The sequence below is a fragment of the Arachis duranensis genome, chromosome 3 (genome assembly GCF_000817695.3).
Source record: "Arachis duranensis cultivar V14167 chromosome 3, aradu.V14167.gnm2.J7QH, whole genome shotgun sequence".
Lineage (NCBI taxonomy): Eukaryota > Viridiplantae > Streptophyta > Magnoliopsida > Fabales > Fabaceae > Arachis > Arachis duranensis.
In genome coordinates, this window is record NC_029774.3 from 134,067,168 (window position 1) to 134,089,493 (window position 22,326).

General features: G+C 34.9%; 3 protein-coding genes across 6 annotated transcripts in view; 2 read left to right on the plus strand and 1 right to left on the minus strand.

The window, feature by feature from the left end:
- Positions 1–1,727: 1,727 nt before the first annotated feature.
- Positions 1,728–13,909, plus strand: LOC107482281 (beta-galactosidase 9). 2 transcript variants are annotated; one of them, XM_052259003.1, is made up of 20 exons: positions 1,728–1,745; positions 1,868–2,081; positions 2,596–2,691; positions 2,805–2,917; positions 3,458–3,524; positions 4,298–4,390; positions 4,988–5,131; positions 5,402–5,490; positions 6,234–6,339; positions 6,898–6,985; positions 7,093–7,214; positions 8,302–8,505; positions 8,892–9,124; positions 9,957–10,072; positions 10,838–10,935; positions 11,168–11,278; positions 11,388–11,495; positions 12,410–12,618; positions 12,744–13,092; positions 13,618–13,909. In XM_052259003.1, exons 2-20 carry the CDS (start codon positions 1,881–1,883, stop codon positions 13,759–13,761), a joined length of 2,691 nt encoding a protein of 896 aa, XP_052114963.1. In that variant the 5' UTR covers positions 1,728–1,745; positions 1,868–1,880; the 3' UTR covers positions 13,762–13,909. The 2 variants fall into 2 exon arrangements, with proteins under 2 accessions (XP_052114963.1, XP_015958213.1); XM_016102727.3 differs by lacking the exon at positions 1,728–1,745 and having other exon boundaries at positions 1,783–2,081.
- A 161-nt stretch (positions 13,910–14,070) lies between these two features.
- Positions 14,071–21,505, minus strand: LOC107482282 (uncharacterized; the record flags this gene model as incomplete). The annotated part of the gene is given in 16 exon segments (XM_016102728.3): positions 14,071–14,684; positions 14,919–15,069; positions 15,166–15,353; positions 15,923–15,997; positions 16,130–16,210; positions 16,698–16,819; positions 17,618–17,876; positions 18,009–18,057; positions 18,797–18,861; positions 18,950–18,997; positions 19,106–19,189; positions 19,523–19,771; positions 20,282–20,463; positions 20,826–20,892; positions 20,991–21,092; positions 21,201–21,505. Coding segments are annotated over 16 exon segments (2,225 nt in total), but the record flags the coding sequence as incomplete, so codon positions are not given.
- Positions 21,506–21,529: 24 nt separating this feature from the next.
- The window catches only part of LOC107482284 (geranylgeranyl transferase type-2 subunit beta 1), a 3,758-nt gene continuing 2,961 nt past the window's right edge, over positions 21,530–22,326 (plus strand). Inside the window, exon 1 of one of the 3 annotated variants that reach the window (XR_002373223.2) lies at positions 21,530–21,897. The gene's annotated coding sequence lies outside the window, so the exon portion shown is untranslated. The remainder of the gene's footprint in view (positions 21,898–22,326) is intronic. The other 2 variants (XM_052259004.1, XM_016102730.3) reach the window with 2 other exon arrangements.

Below are 22,326 nucleotides of genomic sequence, written 5' to 3' on the forward strand. Positions count from 1 at the left end.
CAATTTAGAAGAAAAATATAGCATTAGAGAAAATATTTTTCTGCAACAAATTTGGATGTAACACGAATATATTTGGATGTATTTTTATTCTGATAAGTTCTACATAATTCAAGACTCTTTCTCTTCATCCTTCTCATCTTCTACTATTTCTTCTTTTTTTTTTTAATCATCATCACCATCTTCTTCTTCTTCTTTTCTTATTCATCTTTTCCTGTTTATTTTACCTTTTCAAGTTTCTCCTTGTTTTACTCTCTTAACAAGAATAAAAATAAAAAAAATCAAACAAAGAAGAAGAAGAAACACATAATGCTATATAATTACTTGGAAGAGGATGAACTTACATTCATTTAGGTAAAAGAAAAAAAGAAATAAGGAAAAAAAAAAGAAGAAAAAAACTCAGCATTAGAGAAAATATTTTTCTATATTTGTAGCAAATTTAGGTGTAACACAAAGATATTTGGGTGTATTTTGATTCTGATAAGTTCTGCATAATTCAAAACTCTTCCTCTTCCTCCTTTTCATCTTCTACTGTTTTTTTTTATTATCATCACCATCTTCTTTTTTTCTTATTCATCTTTTTCTTTTTATTTTACATTTTCAAGTTTTTTTATTTCTTTACTCTCTTAACAAGAATAAAAAAAAATCAAACAAAGAAGAAGAAGAAACACATAATGCTGCAGAATTACTTGAAAAAGGATGAACTTACATTCATCTAACTAAAAAAAAGAAAGAAATGAGAAAAAAAGAAGAAAAAAATGCAGCATTAGAAAAAATATTTTTTATTTGCAGCAAATTTGAGTGTAACACGAAGATATTTGGATTTGGATCCTCTAAAGTTTAAATTTTACTTTAAAGAGTAAAGTGTGATCTCTTACCATTGATTTTATAGGTGGGACCAAGAATAAATATGAAAGAGAAACTATTTAATGGTAGAAGATCACACTTTACTCTCTAAAGTGAAATTCAAAATTTAGAGGATCCAAATCCAAGATATTTGAATGTATTTTAAGAATTTTTTGGTGTATTTTTATTCTGATAAGTTCTGCATAATTCAAAACTCTTCCTCTTCCTTCTCTTCATCTTCTACTGCTTCTTTTTCCTCGTCTTCTTATTTCGTTTTCTTATAATATTTCTTGGGAGAAAAAATCAAACAAAGAAGAAAAAAATACATAATGTTACAAAATCAATAGAAAGAAGAGAAGGAAAAAAATGCAGCAACAACAGTAAAAGAAAACAACGGTAAAGGTGAATCACGCAAAGAAAAAGAAGGAGAAACACAAAAAAGAAGGAGAAGAATAAGGAAGAAGAGGAGGAAAAGGAGGAACGTGAAGAAGAAGAAGTATCTTCTATAATAGTGAGTGAGAGCGCGCTTTGGAAACGGTTGAGTGACGTGCATGTTATCAGACTTGTAAGCCAAAAAAACTTGTATGTGTAGCATAACTCCGTATTATATAATGTGATATTATTAAAAACAACTATTATTTTTGTTAATTGTATAAATAATTATTTAAAATGACAAATATAGTTATACAATTATATAAAATATTTGATATCATCAAAATAAAAATTTAATTTTATATAAAATTAATATTTAAAATTATTAAATAATCTAATAAATTTAGCTAAATTATGGTCCTTAATCATCACTTTTACGCAGGAACTGTAATCTTTATTTTATATTTAGTTATTTACAGCGGCTTTGCCACGCACGCAAACTGGGAAGGATGCCGTGGACGATACCTTAGGTTCTGTTTCCTTCTTTGTACTGAGTTGTGTACTACTCACTCATTACTCAGTCTCTATGTGCTGCTTCTTTTATTCATTTCTGCCTTATCTTTTTCTTTCTTTATCTCTCCCCGGTTGGTAGTGGCCTTCGCGCAATGAAGAACAAGAAGATGCTGACGTCGATTTCTACAATCGGAATTGTGCTCTTTGCGTGTTTCTGCTTCGTAACGGTCACGGAGGCAGAAGAATACTTCAAGCCTTTCAATGTCAGCTACGATCACAGGGCTCTCATTATCGACGGCCACCGTCGCATCCTCATCTCTGCCGGAATTCACTACCCTCGCGCCACTCCCGAGGTCTTTTTCTTCTCTGTCTCTCTCTATTTTGTTGTTTGACTCAGCAATCATGCACGTTCTTCTTGTGCTTCAACCACCACCATAGATAACATGCAGCTAAACGTTTTTCTTATATGGCTTCATGATCAGAGGATTTTCTATGTTAGTGTTGGATGATCATGACCTTGTTAAGGATGCAGGATCATGATTATGCCGAATTTTCAAGTAAAGTCAACACATAAAACTCGCACTATTACTCTCACTCGAGTTGATGTTTGCTACTGGAAATTGAAGGTGTGTTCGAAAAAAGGGGGAAAGAAAGGTTATTGTAGAGTAGAACCTGATAATTATAGCAGTGTTAATTGTCTTGATCCAGCAATCTTTATATGTCACAAATGGAGCAGTAGGTAATAGCCTAATACTCATTAGGTTCATAGGTTGAATAGGATATGAAAGAGTATTATATAATATAACTTGTAATGTTGACTTTTGAAAATGGATTTTCTGTCTCATGCATTTGGCATACTGTTTTCAGATGTGGCCTGATCTGATTGCAAAGAGCAAGGAAGGCGGGGCAGACGTAATTGAAACTTATGTCTTCTGGAATGGGCATGAACCAGCGAGAGGACAGGTGAAAAATTATGTTTGTCCAGGATATTATGGAGGGTAACCTTGCCTTGGTTTTAATTATTCTATTTAGCAATATCAAGTTATTTTCTATTTCATGTGTTTGCACTCATGCAGTATAATTTTGAAGGGAGATATGATCTTGTGAAGTTTGCAAAACTTGTTGCATCCAAGGGACTCTATTTCTTTTTGCGTATAGGACCTTATGCTTGTGCTGAGTGGAACTTTGGGTATCACCCTTTTTACTCTTTTTAATCTTGCAGTTTCTTGTTTAAGTTTCTACTGTTTCATATTTCCTTTATTTATTTATTTACAAAATAAGAGTGAAACAACTTGATGAAGACAACTTGCATACTATAATGTCATCTGAATGCATTTGTTGCATGATTTTCAGTTAAGCATGTTTTGTTTAGTTACTGTGTTAGTTCATGTTGTTTTCTAGGATTGTTTCATCGATGTTTCCACTCATGTAATAGTTTATAATTTGCATAGCTCATACAAGATTATTTTGGTCATAATTATGCATCAAAGTTGAACAATAATTACATTGCATCAGACACAGTGGATTCTGCGAAGTCAGGGAGTAATTTCTGCTTTGTGCATAGAAATGTGTGCTAGCTTTTGACAACTTGTCAATATTACTGGAAGTCAGATAGAAGTATAAACTTTGTGCAGTAGATGCTATCCATTGGTTACCTGTTACGTTTCTATTGAAAAATTAGATAAAAACTTTGACAACGTCTTCCTTGGTTCATGTGCTATGTTTTCAGGGGTTTTCCTGTGTGGTTGCGTGATATCCCTGGTATTGTATTTAGAACAGACAATGAACCTTTCAAGGTAGAAGGCTATACCATGCTTTCTTTTATGTTTGTTTTTCTTGGCAGATCTGTGGCAGTTTTTTGCTTCTTTTGTATTTGATATTATTCTATGTATTCTTCCACTTTATTCACTGTTCTCAGATTTTGACTATCACATGACAAGTGCATGTGTCTCTGTTCAGCACAATTGTATATGCACTAGTATGAGTATCTCTTGCAATCTCTCCATCACTTTTTATGTTAGATTCAAGATACCTAAACTGCATTGACTTATGATGCTATAATCCCCAATGTTCATTTTGCTAATGATATCTTGCTTCCACACAAACATGCATACTGTGCAATCAATTTTACCTCTGTTTAATTGGAAATGTGATTTCAAAGCTTCCCTTTACAAATCTATTTTTGTGCATCGCTCTTTCTAAACTCTTCTTAGAAGTGATAAAATAACAAATTAAGAGCAACTGTTAGTACATTGTATAGGTAAAATTTCTTTGTTTTCAATCAAGTTAGAAGAAATATAAAATAGTTTTGTACATAGTCATTTATCTGTCATAATTTCAACGACTGTTGTTGTTTAATACTCAACTAATATTTCCAAAACAAAGCCTAAATTTTAAACCGAGTCATTTTATCAGCCACACAATACCACTGCAATAATGTATGTAAAATTGCCCTTGTTAGCACATAATTACATAGTAATTGCTGTCATTGGACCTGTAAATAATCGCTTTAACCATGGCATTCATCATTTCTTTTCTTTTCTTTCTTTTTGTTAAAATCATTATTTAGGTGGAGATGGAGCGGTTTGTTTCTAAGGTGGTGAACATAATGAGAGACGAAAAGCTGTTTTCTTGGCAAGGAGGTCCTATAATTTTGTTGCAGGTAGGAATTGAGTATGGACTGTGGAGTTTGGCCTTTATATGCATAATTGGTTTTATTTTCATATTTTACGGGATATTGATAGCCATGATGCTGATCTATCCAGATTAGGCAGTAAAATTTTTCTTTTCCATATTCTCGTTGTACATTGGTAAGTCTTTTTTTTTGCGGGAGTGGTCTGCATTTACCGGATTATGGATATTTCACATATCTGAATTTTTCTCTTCTAATTTCTTACATTACTCTCCCTTGGAATCACCTACATAGATGACATGCTATATACGCGACATGCTGTACGATTGGTAAAGGCTGGGGATTGTTTCTACATCTTTGATGTATCCATATAAACTGTATATTTGATTTAACATGCTGGCTATAGTTATATTTTTCAGTTTTGTATTCTGATTATTAAATCAAGTTACAACTGAATTAGTTTTCAAGCTCATGAACAGACACCTAATTTTTGTTAGATATTTGGCAATGTGCTCCCTTTTTTTTAATATTATATATCTTATCTTGGTATTGCCACATGCAAGTGAAAATTTGATGCTTCCCTTGTAGAATGTGAAGTTTAACAAGGAATCAACTGTTTTTTGTCAGATTGAGAATGAATATGGGAACATTGAAGGCTCCTTTGGCAAGGCAGGTAAAGAGTATACTAAATGGGCAGCTGGAATGGCTCTAAGTCTTGGTGCTGGTGTTCCTTGGGTCATGTGCAAGCAAACTGATGCTCCATATGATATTGTAAGTTAAATACCTTCCATTATTGAAAACAATTGCGATAGCTGTTTAGCTATACTTTATGCAAGCTGCTTATGTTCAGGTCAGTCTTAACTGATCATGGAAAATAATGAAAAGGAAATTTACTTAAAATGTTTCCAGTTAAGTATATAATTAACCTACTGGATGGTACTGTGTTTCTCATTGTAGATATCCTTTCCAAAAATCCTTTTCTGTAATGTTTTTGTTGATTATTCTTTTTTGCATTCATAGATTGTGTATTGTTGTCCACAGATTGATACATGCAACGCATACTATTGTGATGGGTTCAAACCTAACTCTCCTCACAAACCAATTATGTGGACAGAGAACTGGGATGGATGGTATGATCACATCCTTCAGGGGTTACCTATTATCAGACTGTTATACTGGCTTTAGCAGCCACCACTGTAGCATATCAGAGGATAGCATGATAGCTATAGGATGCTCATACAGGCAGCATTAGTCGCGTCTCTTCAAGTGCTTCAATATTGAAGTTACCTTCCGTTTTGTTTTTTAGATTTTGAAACAAACCAAAAAGATATGGCTCCCTTCAACCTTGTCAATTAGTTGCTTTACTGGATTGGAACTATGTGATGTTTCCAATAACCAGTGGCTCAATGTTGTCTGCCTCACTGTTGGCAGCAACTCATAGAGTAGTACTCTCTTCTCTTGCTCATTTCCTGTTTCAAGATTGACATTTGCTCATCTCTATGTTGTTATCTGTATGATGTACCTCCGAGTGCATACTCACTCCATACATCAGGCTTTCTCTGTTACAAATAGGTGCATCTTTCTTTTGTATTGTCCCCTACTTTTATCTTATCTAAATAGGCTTAGGAACTATCTTTTTGTTTCTTACTAAAAGGCTACTTTGTGATTCACCAAGCCACATTAGCATCTGATTGGATGGCTGGTAGATGCCATGTTGAGCTGTAAACTACTGTCTTTATTTATTTATGATGCAAAATTTTTCATTTTGGTTCTCTCTGCATGTTTGTGTGTAGATAATAAGAGAAGGTTAAAGAACTAATTTAGTCATTTTTGACATCTTAATTATGAATTGATTCATTTGACTGAATTGTAGGTATACTCAATGGGGGGAAAGATTGCCCCATAGACCTGTTGAAGACCTTGCATTTGCTGTTGCACGGTTTTTCCAGCGTGGAGGAAGCTTTCAGAACTACTATATGGTAAATTTATAGTAAATGAAATTTCTAGTTAGATAAAAGTTCACTTTTGGCTTATTTACTGCTCTAATATAATGGCTACCTAACTTTTATTCTTTTCTTTGAGGCATGCTTTGGCTGTTCTATTTCTCGTCTTTTCTCTTTTTTGTTCATTTATTCTGAATGAAGCTGGACTAATGTGCGAAAGAACATTACCAATTTGCAAGGGCAAATGCAAACACAGCTGTTGACCTGCTGTCTTGAAACTGAAAATACAAATTTTTAAAGTGTATCATAGTTTGAGATATGGTAATCTGTGTAGTTATCATCATTGAAGCTCCTTTATCACAGATGCTTTCAGCGCCTTTTTTTTTTCTTTTATATAATATATATTATCCTTTCTTGGTTCCGTTTACTTATTTTTATATGGTAATTTATTACCTTTTCTATTTTTTTTAGTGGAACTTAAGATATATTTATGATGAACCTAATATTTCATATATCATTTAATTTGATAATATATTTTGGTTTTCATGGTATTTATTTGTAACCAGCATCTTGACCAGCCTCTTTTGTTTACAGTTTTTTGGTGGAACAAATTTTGGCCGCACTGCAGGGGGACCCCTGCAAATTACAAGTTATGATTATGATGCTCCAATTGATGAGTATGGTATGTAGAATGATAACAATAAACTTTGTTCTTTCAGATGGCATCTAGGGATTTATACATCTGTTGAGATTGTTGATGACAATCAATTAATAAACCTACTTGTCTAGGTCTGCTTAGTGAGCCAAAATGGGGTCACTTGAAAGATTTACATGCTGCTTTAAAGCTTTGTGAGCCTGCTTTGGTGGCAGCTGATTCACCAACATACATAAAATTGGGCCCAAAGCAGGAGGTTTGAGCCAAGCCTTAAATAGCTTATTTAATAGAATTTCAAGCACTATGTTGATTAATTAAATAATTTGTTGGCAGTCACTGTATCAGGTGAAGGATTGCTGAAAGTTAACTCTTATTTTGAAATATACCTTCTTCTTTCTATGTCATATTGCGAATGGTCTTCTATTTTTGTGTGTATTCCGAAGATATGTAGAGAAATTTGCATTCTTTGTTGAATGGCTCAATCCAGTTAAGTACCAGATGGGGTTGGCTACATGGATCAAACGACGCCATTGGGCTCTATCATGTATCATGTCTACAGAGAGATCGTTTACATGTAGATCTTGTTTGACCACCTCATAGATGGTCTTCCTTGGTCTTCCTCTGCCTTTCACCCCTTGTCCATCTTCCATCTCATCTACCTTCCTAACTGGGTGCTCTGTTGGTCTTCTTCTCACATGTCCAAACCACCTGAGACGCAATTCTACCATTTTTTCCATAATAGGTGCTACTCCAACTCTCTCTCTTAGATATTCGTTCCTTATTCTATCCATTCGCGTATGATCACTCATCCGTCTCAACATCTTCATCTCTGCCACACTTAACTTATGTTCGTGCTCCCCTTTGGCCGCCCAACACTCTATACCATAAAACATAGCCAGTCTGATAGCAGTACGATAGAATTTACCTTTAAGTTTTAAAGACACTTTTTTGCCACATATAAAACCAGACGCACTCTACCATTTTGACCAATCTGCTTGGATCCTATAATTTACATGTTCAATCTCTCATTATCCTGTATGATGCACCTAATATACTTAAAACTTTTAACTTTTCGTAGAATGTTTTCTCCAATCTTCACCTCTATATTAGGGTTTTCACTTCGGCGGCCGAACTTACATTCTTTTTTGCAAAAGAAAAAGAGAAAAGCTACTGTTATCATTTACAAATTTAAGTTTTGTGCTAACGCAGACATTCACGATGAACTTAGTACCTTATGTTAGCTAATCCCCACATAGTGAGTAAGGCTTGGTTTTTCATATTGCCGTATGGAAAATTGTGCAGTGCTTTTATTTTACTGAATTAGGTTCTCTTACCAATTTCAGGCACATGTGTACCAATTAGATGTTCGCCCTAAATTAGTGAACTTGTCTCTTTCTGGATTTTCTAGTATATGCTCAGCATTTCTTGCCAACATTGACGAAAAGAAAACAGCTACTGTGACCTTCCAAGGTCGAACATATACTCTACCACCATGGTCTGTGAGTATTTTACCAGATTGCAGGAATACAGTTTACAATACTGCCAAGGTATGTTTTATGCATTGGAATAATTTTTAGGCATAAAAAAAGTTGGCATGATATCATCTTCTGTCTTTATCTGAATGTTGGTTTACTTATAGATCTTTCCAGAATTTGATACCCAAGATCTACATATTAGTCAGTTGAAACTTAAAATTGATAATTAAACTACTTTTCTAAGTATTCTTATAACTAAAATAATTTTCTACCTGAAAGTATTTTTCACTTGGTTGTTTGCATTGTACCTGCTTAAATTCCTCGTAATCTCAAGCAGTAATTTTTGCAAAGTATACATGTTTTAAGATGCCAATTAAACTTATTATAGCTGCGTTTATATTATATCAGGTTTATATTATATCAGGTTGTCTGACAATTTCATATTTAAATTTGCACAGATTGGAGCACAAACTTCAGTCAAATTGTTAGACTTTGATTTGCCACTTGTCTCAAGTCTTTTCCCATCCCAGAAATTGATCAATCAAGATGGCATTTTCCGCAGCTCAAGTTCTTGGGTGACTGCAAAAGAGCCAATTCGTGTTTGGAGTAACAGCAGTTTCACTGTACAAGGTATATTGGAGCATTTAAATGTAACAAAGGATCAATCTGATTATCTTTGGTATTCAACCAGGTAAATATGCATATCCCTAAATATTCTGCATTCTTATCATATGCTTTTAGAAAGGAAATTATGTGGCTTGTTTTACTGTCTTAGTAGCATGTATGCTTTACTAGTTACCCATTTTAATTTAGGTAAAATTTTCATTAGATGTCAAGAACCAACTTCCCCAGTTTTGGAGAAGGACTGTATTGTCCGATAAACGTTGGGGACTGTTTTGTGTATTTTGAAATCTAGGAGACTAAGATGTCCGATTTTAAAAACCTCGGAGACTGATTTGGGTAATTGCTGTTTTATATTTAACATGCTCACGAAGTAAAAACTTTTTCCTTTGAACTCCTCCTTGGCTCTTTCAACTTAGATTAAACTCCTTACAATTTTTTTCTGTCAGTTTTCCTTTTAACTAGTTGTTTATTTTGTTCTGTTTTATTCGTTATTATTTTGTTGTTTAGGTAATGAAGGATTCTATCAACCCCCACCCCAACAAACAAAAGAAATTATCTAACCAAGTGTGCTAACAGGGATGTGTATCTGACCCCATTATGAGTATGGGGATAGGGATGGAGAATATATTTCCTGCTCAAGAATGACCTAGAAAAAGTTATTAACCTCAGTGTCACTCACCCAAAACATAGAGCCACTATGCATCTAAACCTCTACATTATTTTAATTATATATATTTTTTTAAGATGGGGGAATTATTGAGGCATCGTAACAACTGGTGACTAATTGCAATCCTTATCTCTAACAAGATCAAAAGAGTAGAAGAAAATGTGAGAGAGAATAAGACACCCTCCATGAGCTGCTAGCTTCGTTTCTAATCATCTGTCTATACACAATGCAGAATATATGTTTCAGATAGCGACATCTTGTTTTGGAAGGAAAATGATGTTACTCCAAAACTTACTATAGATGGCATCCGTGACATATTGCGTGTATTTATCAATGGCCAGCTTATAGGTAATGATATTGTACAGTCAAATGGATGCTATATTTATTTGTAGATGGCATCTTTCTTTTTTGTATATTTCCTAAAATAATGCTCATAATTCTGTAGTTGACCCAGCAATTCTTAACATTTGCATTATCGGCTATTCGGCTAATCGTCTCCAAGTTGTCATCCAAGAAAATAAAACTCATGATCTATGATTGTGTCTAACAGTTTCTAACCATTGGGAGGAATATATCATATGAAATCCTGGTTGGTTTTGGGCTCATCATGTACCTATGTGGCTTTTTATCTTTAGTAATTAATACTAGTTAGTGAAAATACGAGGATAATTTTACTCAAACTGAAAAGCCAATATTATATTAGGAAAAAAACAATCTGGCTGGAGGTTTAGGCTAGCACAATGATCTGCAGGTTAGTACCAGTGATCATCCAGCTTTTGTTAACAGTTTCAATCTAGGTGCAGATGATGAGGATAATGTCTTTCTTGATTACTGCACTAAACATCTTCCTAGTTGGAATGATTTCTTCTCTAGTTTTCTGGTCTTACTCTTTGCTTCTTTACCCCCTTTTGTTTTCATCCCATATACCGATGCCATTTTTATTCAGGCTCTGTTCATGCCAAATGTCCATGCTAGTTCGCTGATCCTACATCTAGCTGAATTCCCTTTGTTTCCTTGAATAGAAATGTGGTGTTTGCAACTGTTAGGCTTTATAATTTAATCATGATATTGCGTTTATATTCTCACATAGCTCCGTGTCTTTTCCAAGTAAAGGTAACACTGTTGGTCATTGGGTCAAGGTGGTCCAGACAGTTCAATTTGCTCCAGGATACAATGATTTAACACTGTTATCTCAGACAGTGGGCTTACAGGTGAAAGTCCTACCATGGATAGTACCAGAATATTAAATTATTTTAAAATCATTGTGCGTGTGTGTAAGTAGGTATCAATTGATAGCTTAAGAATTGAATACACATTCATTAACAATTAAACATATATCTTTTTTATTTATTTTTTATTTTGAACCGTTCAATTGATAGTAATACAAATGAGGGAGAGGAATAATGATTGCTGACTTACTTCACTTATGACACACTGTTACAGAATTATGGTGCCTTCCTTGAGAAAGATGGTGGAGGGATTAGAGGTACAATCAAGCTCACGGGATTCGAAAATGGAGATATAGATCTTTCAAAATCATTTTGGACCTACCAGGTATGCATATAAATCTTTGAGAACCTTACTTGTTGATAAGGCATTATAACTGTGCTCCTATCAGAAAATACTATTACTAACTACTGTTTATTCTCATTTTCTCTACCAGGTTGGACTTCAGGGTGAGTTTCTAGAATTTTACAGTGAAGAGAATGATAATGCAGAATGGGTTGAATTAAGTCCTGATGCCCTTCCATCCATATTTACATGGTACAAGGTACTAGTTAGAGGGCTGTCGAACTGAGATATCTATGAGAGTTGTATAATAAAATATGACACACAGAAATAGATTATAATTTAATTTTTATTGATTTTATTTCATTAGTAATATAAATCCATTCATGAGCCCACACATAATAGCTTTAAGCTTCTAAGTTAGTCATCATCATGGCATCGAAACCTTCGCACAAGTTTGATTCTTAATACAATTTTTCCAAATAAAGTAGAATTTAGGCACAATGAGAAATAAGCCTGCACATTTTCTACAAGAGCTACTTAAGGGGGTCTTTCAAAATAATTAAATTATTTTTAAGTCTTCTCATAACAATCTAAATGTTGTATCTCTAACACACACCGCATCACACAAGATTCCATTTTTTTGGAATTTCGTGAGTTTTGCATAGATTTTTTTTTGCCTTATACTGAAATTCTTTCTTTTCGGGGGTTTAAACAAGGATTGAATCCAAGGCCTTTTGGTCATAGAATTCTAACATCATATCATAAAACTACTTGTTCTAAAAGGTTAAATTGATAGGTAGCGATATATAAATAGGTAGAGTTGGTCCATAAATTCACACTGATCAGAAGCAAGGATTGGACTTTTGATCATTGGCTAAGGCAGACCAAAATAAATGTCAAGAACAATCTTCCCAAAAAGCTGACTATAAAGTGACTAGACAAATTCACACTGATCAGAAGCAAGGATTGGACTTTTGATCATTGGCTAAGGCAGACCAAAATAAATGTCAAGAACAATCTTCCCAAAAAGCTGACTATAAAGTGACTAGACAAAAGAATGGTTTGTCAGTAAATTATCATTATTGTTGTGTACTTTCTGCTGATGTCTAACACATTTAAACCTTGAATAATGATTGTAGATCCTGACCTCACATGCGTCTTTTATTGATGCAGACATATTTTGATGTCCCTGATGGCACAAATCCAATTGCTCTTGACCTGCAAAGCATGGGGAAAGGTCAGGTTTGGGTGAATGGCAATCATATTGGACGATACTGGACACAGGTCTCCCCTAAAGATGGATGTGAACAATTTTGTGATTATCGTGGAGCATACAGTTCGGACAAGTGTACAACTAATTGTGGAAAACCTACTCAAACCTTGTATATCCTCCAATGATTTGCACCTTTAAATCCATTATTGTACTATCATGTGAATATATGTATATGTAGGTATCGAAAAGAAACTTTTGAGATATACTATTTAACTGTTATTGATCAATCTCCAGGTACCACGTGCCACGGTCATGGCTGAGAGCATCAAACAATTTACTTGTCATTTTGGAGGAAACAGGTGGAAATCCGTTTGCGATTTCTGTTAAGTTGCATTCAGCCAGGACAATATGTGCTCAAGTGTCAGAATTGCACTATCCACCGTTGCAGAAATTGGTGAATGTAGATGTCATTGGTCAAGAAGTTTCCGTAGATAATATGATTCCTGAAATGCATTTATGGTGCCAAGATGGACAGATAATTTCCTCCATAACTTTTGCTGGTTTTGGAACACCTGAAGGTAGTTGTCAGAATTTTTCTCAAGGGCAATGCCATGCACCTAGTTCAATGTCCACGGTATCCAAGGTAAACTCCAGCAAGTTGCTTTTTACTTGAGTGCCTATGAATTAGTTTCCTGAATGAAATAAAAGCTACACAAGCTTTCGGTTGTGAATTTGAATTAGAAATCACGTGAATAAAATTGAAGGGGCAGGCTATCTTACGAAATAATTACCCTGTTGAAGTTTTACTGTTGCCAGTGGATGTACATTTATATAAGAAGAAAATTGATTAAAACTTTTTTGGTGTATGGGAGGTGCTGCTGCTCTGCTTGTGTATACTCGTGCAGTTTTACATCTCATTTGATGCAGGCTTACAGTTTTTTCATGAATGATATCTTCTCCGATTCACCAAAGAAATGGAAAAGAGAATGGGAAGATATTATATGGGAGAATGCAAAGATTATAAATCTCCTCTAGTAATCCGATATTACGGGTGGCTGTGTTATCATAATTTATGCTATATCAAACATAATTAGTTGCATGGTTCACACAAACTTAATGTACAAATTTTCACGCTTAGGTTTCTAAATATATTTTTCGTGGTATACAGGCTTGCCAAGGGAAAAGTAGCTGTTCAATCAAAATATCGAGCAGTGTGTTCGGAGGTGACCCATGTGAAGGTGTTGTCAAAACATTGGCTGTGGAGGCAAGGTGCACATCACCGTCAAGTGATGGCTTCGTAAGCAGCGTTTAGAATCTGTTGGGTGTGTGAAACAGGCGGACATGAACAAACTACCCTTGATTGTATTCACTATACAATTGTAGAAATACTATCATTATGTTATGATTTATATAGTACAATATATGAAAAAAGCAGCAGCAAATAAACTCTTAATTTTCTACGTAGTTATTTACCATCCTTTATGCATGCAGCAAGATAGTCTGTTCTGATATACTGACTTAACATCCTTCTGGGGTTTAGTCTAAATATTTCCTGTGTGCCACAACAAGCTTGAACTATTTCCAGTTTTAAAGAAGGATTGCAGAAGCAGAATTATAGATATACACAGAAAAAAGAAGTCCCAAAATATGCTATTCTTGGGGAGAACCCACCACTATAATATTTATTTTCAAAAAAATATGAAGATGCCCAAAGTAGGGGTCAAACAAAACAGAATTTTTACCCACCAATGACTCTATTCTTAGGTCATATTAATCAGCAACTTTGACCCCATTCTATCACTTCAAAATTCTGATACATTCTGATTGTTGTGTAATTTTATAAGCAATTTATACATCTTCTAACACAAGTATCTCATTGACGAGTACAAGACAACCCAATCCAAAGATCAAAGACTTGATATTACTCACATGATCATTTTGGCATGGCAAAATAGTTTCCTTTCCGAAGCAAGCCCTCACAGCCATAAAGATTGCAGAGTGCATTGCTCAGAGACAAGCTGGAAAGGATGCTGGTCATCACTTCAAACGTCTGATCTTCTTTGTCGCATTAATGATGTTTTGGCCAATCTCTGGATGTTTAAACTTGAATAATTTATCAAGTTTAAGAGAAGCTTCGGGAAAGGAACTATCCTCAATACATGATTCTGATTTGAGCGCAAAATGGACCTCATTGACATCCTCATCAAGTTGGAGGCAAAAGAGGTGGCCGAAAACCTATATAAAAGACAGAAGAACCAAAAAACATAAATAAAAATGGAGATATCAGTCTATAAACCAACAAAAAGATGGAGACATCACTCTAAAAAGCATACTAAACACACCGTCAAAAAAAATGTTAACACAATGCTGTCACTGCATGAGGCATATGTGACAAATTAAACAAAGATACAAAGCTAGAGGAGAAAGAGCACACTCCAAACCAATATGGATGCTAATATTTACTTTCACCTTTTTCATTTTCAAGCGAACCATGTCTTTTATCGTTTGGGACCGGGAGACCAAATTGACAACAAAGAGACCTTGATCTGAGAGTTTATCCCTTACAGTCTCTAGAAAAGACTCCTCAACAAAATCTGGAGCAGGGCATGCCATTGCAGAGCTGCACACAATATGCAATGGATAAGTAGTTGTTCAATCATAGACGAGAGTGTCTATATCAACAATAACTATATGCCGAAAACTTAAAAAAATTCACCTTGGGTCTGAAGAGTCAACGTCAACAATAATTATATCCACTTTCCTTGCCTCTACACTTGCATGAGACGTTGAACTCCCATTGGAAGGGGACTCAATACATTCAGAATCAGTGCCATTTTCTTGAATCTGACCTGCTGCAGAACTGGCAAAATCTCTGACAAATTGGATTCCATCAGCTACATGCACCTGAACCCAGCATAATGGGATTTAATACAGTTTTAACCACCATTCCCAAGATTGACTCATAAAAAATCTTATGTTGTGATATAGACTTCAGTCAGTCATCGTGACAACAGCCCCCCACCAATCTTTTACTTTATCAGCTATTACCACATTTTTGTCATTCTTGGCTTGTTTAAAATCAAATATCTAAAACCTAGTGTAAAAAACAACACCCAACAAAATACAAGGATCAAAATATCTACTTAGAACAGTTGAAATCATATGATTCAAAGCAGGGACAGAAAAAGCTTCAATTCAAAACATTAACTATTTCATGTAGATAATTCCTTCTATGAAAATCAGCAATCTCACTTTACTTCTTTGCTTCCAGCTGGAGTTAGATTTATGTTACAGCCCCTCCCGATATTTTCTTCTTTTGTCCTCCCAATTTTGACTGTATCAATCTTAGCTACGGTCGCTTCTCAATTCTTTAAAGAAACAGTTCCAAATGGTTCAAAATTTCAAGTTTGGTTCATAATTTCAAGTTTCAACGGAAGCCTGAGAAGAGAGAGATGCATATGTATGTTACCTACCTTTAGGCGGTTATCCTCTACAAAACCGAAATAGTCCTTTGCAATATCTAAAATTGCGGGGTCTAACTCCACTGCCTGTAGATATAAATAAATATCGAGAATATGATATTACATAAAATCATAAGAGTAAACCATCTTGCATACAAGCAAGCACTGGGTCTGAAATCTAATTTATTTTCTCACTTAATTACTAGGGGAAAAAATTACCTCCATTTCCAAAAAGGGGATACATCCATGAAGAAACATAGGAAGTAAACCTGCTCCAAGACCTATTATTACTGCTTTAACCTGAGATATAGAATTTGCATATATCAGCAATAATGGACATTGAACAGTAATGGAAAGTTTTATATCACCGAATGCCAAAAATAAAAAAGAAGAAAGATTTGGCATTTACTTAGCATTACCTTCAAAAAAATTGTGACTCTGTATTAGTTACTAGGCATAACTGATCATACAAAGATCTCGAAAAGCCAAACATCAATGCACCTCATAAATGTAAATCTAATAGTAAAATAGATACTTTCAGGTTTCAACCATCATACTAGAGATTTGACACCCAATACAAATTATCAATGATATGTTAAATTTTTTTTAATGTTTTATGATTTGATTATTTAAAGGAATTGAAAATATAAATGAAATTTTTTTAAAAAAAAAAGGATGAGGAAAATAAAGAATTCTTGGTTAAATATATTTCAAGATTGCAAAAAAAATCTACAACTTTCGAGTTCCCTTCTTGTAATATTCCGAGACTAAAACGGGAAATACGAACCATTTTTCCACTTGATGTCATGCTTTCCATATAAGAAGATATTAGCATGAATCCTGAAATAATCCCTGTATGATAGGAACTAGCTGCATAGCCATGATAAACTGCAAACTGGTTCCTTGCTTCTACACAATCAGTTAAAATAGTATATTAACACAGGATTAAAGCGATAAATAACAGAAGATATTAGACAATTTCATTTGAACAAACAGAATAATTTAAAATTGTATAATCAGCTCTCTTATAATAGGAAGTAGGTACAAAACAGTTCTAAGAAAATTCAACTATGTTTGGAAACTCCCTAAAGAGACTTATTTTGGTAAAAAAATTGTTATAAAATTTTCAACATGTTTGGCTGAGTTTCTTGAAAGTGTTTAAAAGCTTATTAAAAAAAAAAAGAAAAGAAAAAGAGAAGCTATTTTTTGAGGGGGGAAAAAAGCATAAGCTAATATCTGGGTTTCTTTTTCTGAAAAATCTTTTTACACACAGATTATTGTGCTTTTTCCTAATTGACTCAAATATTATATATAGATAATAATTCTATATCCTTTTTGTAATTTTATCACATAAAACAACTTTTTCGTACAATCCAAACAAAATAAATTATCTCAAACCCAATTTTCAGCACATGTATCAACACGTAAATTGATTATATAAATAGGCTATTATTGAAATAATTCTAATTTTACAGCTTTGCCAAACACACCCTAAAGGCTAAAATGGGAGATAATTATCATTGCAAATCATCTTTTGAACTAGAAAATACTTTAAGAGAAAGGCCAATAATGAATACAACATGATATTTTGAACGCACTACAGCATGATTTGACAAATTAGTTGCAGATCATGTAAGGGAGTTGCATCAGCAATGATGTATTGAACTGTGATTTAAAAGATATGGGAGACAAATAGGAAATATTTACCGCTACTCTGTCTCCGAGATCCACTTTTCCTAGATTTAGAAGATGAGTTGGTTTTCTTCCTCTCTGTCTCACTAACCAATTTGGTAGATGAATTTTCATCTTTTAATAGAGCTTCAGACTGCACCAGATTTGCAGCTCTCTCAAAAACAAGGCGACGAAACACCAACTCTCTAGATGGAAAAATACTACTGACTTCACTGTCAACATTTTCATAAACTACATCTTCAACAACAATTGATCCAGTTAACGAAGATGAGACCTACAAAACACATCATTATTGATGATATTATGTATGGTGGGCATTTCAAATCAAGTAAACCATTACAATAATGTAAACCAATGTAGAAAGTGGAATCACAACTTAAATAACATAATGTACGCTGTTACTAACCTGATGAACAATGCTTCGTTCCTTGATACCCTCACTTGCCATCATGAAGCTGTAGAGATATATATTCAAGAATTTATGAGAAAGGTTGACTCATCAAGTATATAATGATGAGCTACACATCATTAAAAAATAGCTTAGCCAATACTAATAACAAACAAACACTGCCCTGGATAGTAAGAGAGCCAGCAGTACCAACATTACCGTACCAACCCTGTATATAATGATATTAGAAACTATTTGCTTACTTTATGCATATTATATTCAAAAGTTACATTATGGCTTCCTCCCCTCTAAGTGTAGGACATGGAAGATGAAAACTGAACACAAATCCTTTCCTAACGGAAACTTTATGTGAAGATTTAATCAGAATTTCTCAAAACCTGAATGGCGATATGGCATTTCAGGTTATATTTTTTTTTGAAAAAAAAAAATCATAATCACAGTAGACCATAATTAATCATCTTATGTTGCAATGGAATCTCTGTAGCAGAACAAGGTATACCCTTGCCTCTAAACTTTCAAGTAATAGTGTCAACATTTGTTACAGGATATGTGGCTGATTAGAATATAAGATATAAACTGCCTTCTAAAAGCTTCCCTGACTTTTGCATTTATATAAGTGCAGCACCCCAGAAGCACAACTTATTTGCTGTTGTACAGCAAAATATCATGCTTAAATATTTGGGAATACATACATTAACACCTCAATAGAATATAGTGGTTACTTAAATTAAATGGGCCAAAACCAAGGGAGATACAAATAAAGGAATTGGGTATAAGTTACATACGGTATATGAGCTCCATTCTCATTTTCTGCAGGTGCCAACTGTTTAACCAACGGAGACAAATCTTTCTGAAAAGGAATAACAAGCCAATATTAGTAAAAAGAATTACAGTTAACTCATTAGAATGGTATGTCCCATGAAGAATAAGATGTCTACCTGAATCTCATCCATGCTGGCCTTTATATGGCTGGTATCCAACAAAACCTATAGTTTCAAGATTGCATAGAAGCTTCAGTTATGAAATTATCTTCAAAATAATCAAGAATGGAAAAACATTGAAAATGCAATGTTAGTTTGCTAATAATATAATACCATTATGAGACGAGCTGCTTTTGAGCTTCTGACCACCATCCACTGTCCTTCTTCAGAAAAGAAAAGCCATTCACGAGAACGTGTCTGAAATTTCACATTCGGTTATGAAATGCAAGCAGAAGAATAACTGCCTGACATAGTAGAGCAGTTGGATAAATTGCACGCATTTATTTATGTCTGTGTGTAGCATCAAATATTTTGTAATTAGCACAATTCTTTCTCATGACAATACCTTCACATTCATTAAGTTGTCAATACAACTTGTACATTAATCTGAAGTGAAGATGACAAAACCAGTGGAAATCGTAAAAAAATCATGAGCTAATATTAATATGGTAAGAAAAATTTATTCTTGATATGAAATCAGGTGGAACTACAACACATAAAACAGGAAGGGAAATCTGCTCACACACACACCTTAGGCACAATGAAAACCCCACAGTGATAGGTAAATGAGTCAAAGTGTTCCTCAGCATCAAGAACTACAGCATGATAGGTAAAAATAGAGCACCCTTGTCCACCCAAAGTTAGCTGAAATCGTCGACCTGGGGAAAGTTTTGTCAGTTCCCCTTGCAGATCTTCCGGAGAGTATAATATATGAGAGCTACTGGTGTATTTTTCACGAAGTTGATTTTCATTTTCTAGAGCTTCATGGAGTCCAGAAGCCTTGCACAAATGAGAAGGCATAGCGTAAACACCAGAAATTAACAGATGTAAAATACACGATCTAACATAAATATATTAAACATTTTTTTAAGAACATGCATATATTATAAATTAATTAGTTATCTAACTGAAAAACAATCTTAGGAGCTGTCCCTAATTTCATTCTGTTTACTCATCCCTTCTCCAACTTGAATTAGGCATTGGACTCTTCCTATATTAATTGGCTTGGTTTGTAATAATAGTACCAATGTACCATACCAGCTCTTGACCTAATTAACTCAACCGTGTAGTACCCATAGTCACTTACTCACTTTTCTCTCTTTCCTCCTTCCTGATCCAGATCATACAACTTCACCTACCAGATAGCTATCCTATAAAATCATTACAATTAAAGGTCAAGCTACAGCATAATCTAGTGCATCTAACAAATGCTGCATTAACCATCCATGAATCCTCATTAAAAAAAGCATCCACACCAACGAAACACCAGAATTAGGCCATGCATCTTACCTGTTTTGAACTACAATGAAGAGTTGAATCCTGAAGTAACGATGTAATCTGATGCACTGAAGTAGACAGCTCTTTCTCCACAACAACTATGAATGTTTGAAGGCTAGATTTATTAGAAGACTTCATAGGTATGGAATCAACACTCATTTTCCATCCAAGGCGGAACTTCGAAAAGAGTAGACCTGAAAAGGCCTGAATTAGTTTCCTCCAAGACCAACCAGGTCAATTTCTTCCCTTAAAGATATAAAAAAATTATCAAATGAAGTTAAAACGCAAAACAAGGTCCAGAAGATCATTTCTTTCACAGTTCACAGTAACAAAGCTCCTTGTCCAAGTTCACTACAAAGAATCCAAAATGAACTTAGAGCCGAAATAGCTTCTGCATCAACATGTTTCTTTTTCATATGAGATTTGCATTATGCAGAAAAGAAAAGGAAAACACACACAAAAGGAACTATTATCATCAGAACTAGTCACCTTTGTCAACCAAATATTCTAACTATCATAATAAACAAATGGAGTAACAAAAACTGCAGAAACGTACCAAGTACATGAGATTCAGCCAAGGTAAGGCACAAAAATTTCCCCCCTGGCTTCAAAACTCTCTTTACCTGGAAATACGAATCAGTACAAGTTCACATGACCAATTAATTAATCTATATTATTCTTCACAATAATAACTAGAATAGATCAAAGAAATCATAGAAACCTCTGAGAGATACTGATTTCCCAAACTAGGGCCAAGCTCTGGCTCCATCAAAGCATCTAATCCACCTTTATCAATAACTGCATCAAAACTTTCGTCTTCAAGCTGCATACCAGCATTTAAAAAGAATGAAAACCACGCAGGAATCAGATAACTCAAAACCCGAAGGGCTGCTTCAGCTTTGAACTCGAAAAGCGAGCAGTTGACACGCACCTGCATGTTGGTCATGTCCATGACGCGCCACCGCATGTGAGGGCGGAGGCGGACGTTGCGGCGGAGCATGTCGGAGATGACGACCTTGGAGAAGTCAATGTTGGTGAGTCCAGTGTATCCGGCGTCATAGAGGTGCTCGGAGAGTCGGGAGTTCCCGCAACCGGGGATAAGCAGCTGAGGAGCGGCGTCGCCGCCGTCAGCATTCGGCGGGAGGTGGGAGAGGAGCGGGTCTCGGAGGTAGGGCCACTCAGCGTACCACTCGAAAGGGTCGTTGGTGCCTCGAATAGTGAAGAACTTGTCCCAATATCCCATTTTCTTCTTCTTCTTCTCCTTCTTCCTTTTTTTTCCCTGCCTCAAACTGGGGTTTTAGCAGGGTATACTCAATAGTGATCAGAGAGACAGCTTTGCCGTTTTACTTGTCTGAGCAGGATTTCTTTTATGAAATTACTTTTCAACCCCTTAAATTCTTTCTTTTTCTTTATCCAATTTTTCTAATTTGCTACTTGCTCCTTTCTCCTAACTCCCCCTCTTTTCCTTTCATATTCTGAACGAGAACATCACTCTAACACTGGGCACCGCCGCTTGATCTTCGAGTTTAACAAATAAACCACTTTCGGTGACCAACACCGGCAGCGAAGCAGGGATAGCGCCTCTCCCTTCACTGATCCACGATCTTCCTTCTCATCCAACACGAACAGTCAGTCATTTTACTGTTCTTGCATTATTATTTTCTATTATTTTCCTTCTGCTGATTGTTGTGCTGGAATTGCTGCAATTGTTTGTTTCGAGTGCTCTATTTAGTTGTTGCCGTTAACTTTTTATCTTTTGGATTATGCTAGCTTTACGTGCTCAGCTTGGTTTGGTTTGTTTTGTATAGCAATGGATGGTGAACTGCAGGTGTTTGACAAAAGTTGTGTGTGGATTTGACTTTGCCATTCTGCTTCATTTTGCGTTTCTTGCTGCTTCTTTTTTTTAAGACTTGTGGTTATGGTTACTGTTTGCAATGTCTCATTCATGGCTATGGTATGAGTGTTGATGGAAAGTTTTGGTGTTGGTCTTACTAGAGGAGAAGAAAACTAACTATAAAGTACATCCGCAAATTGCTAAAAGAGGGCATTCTAAATTA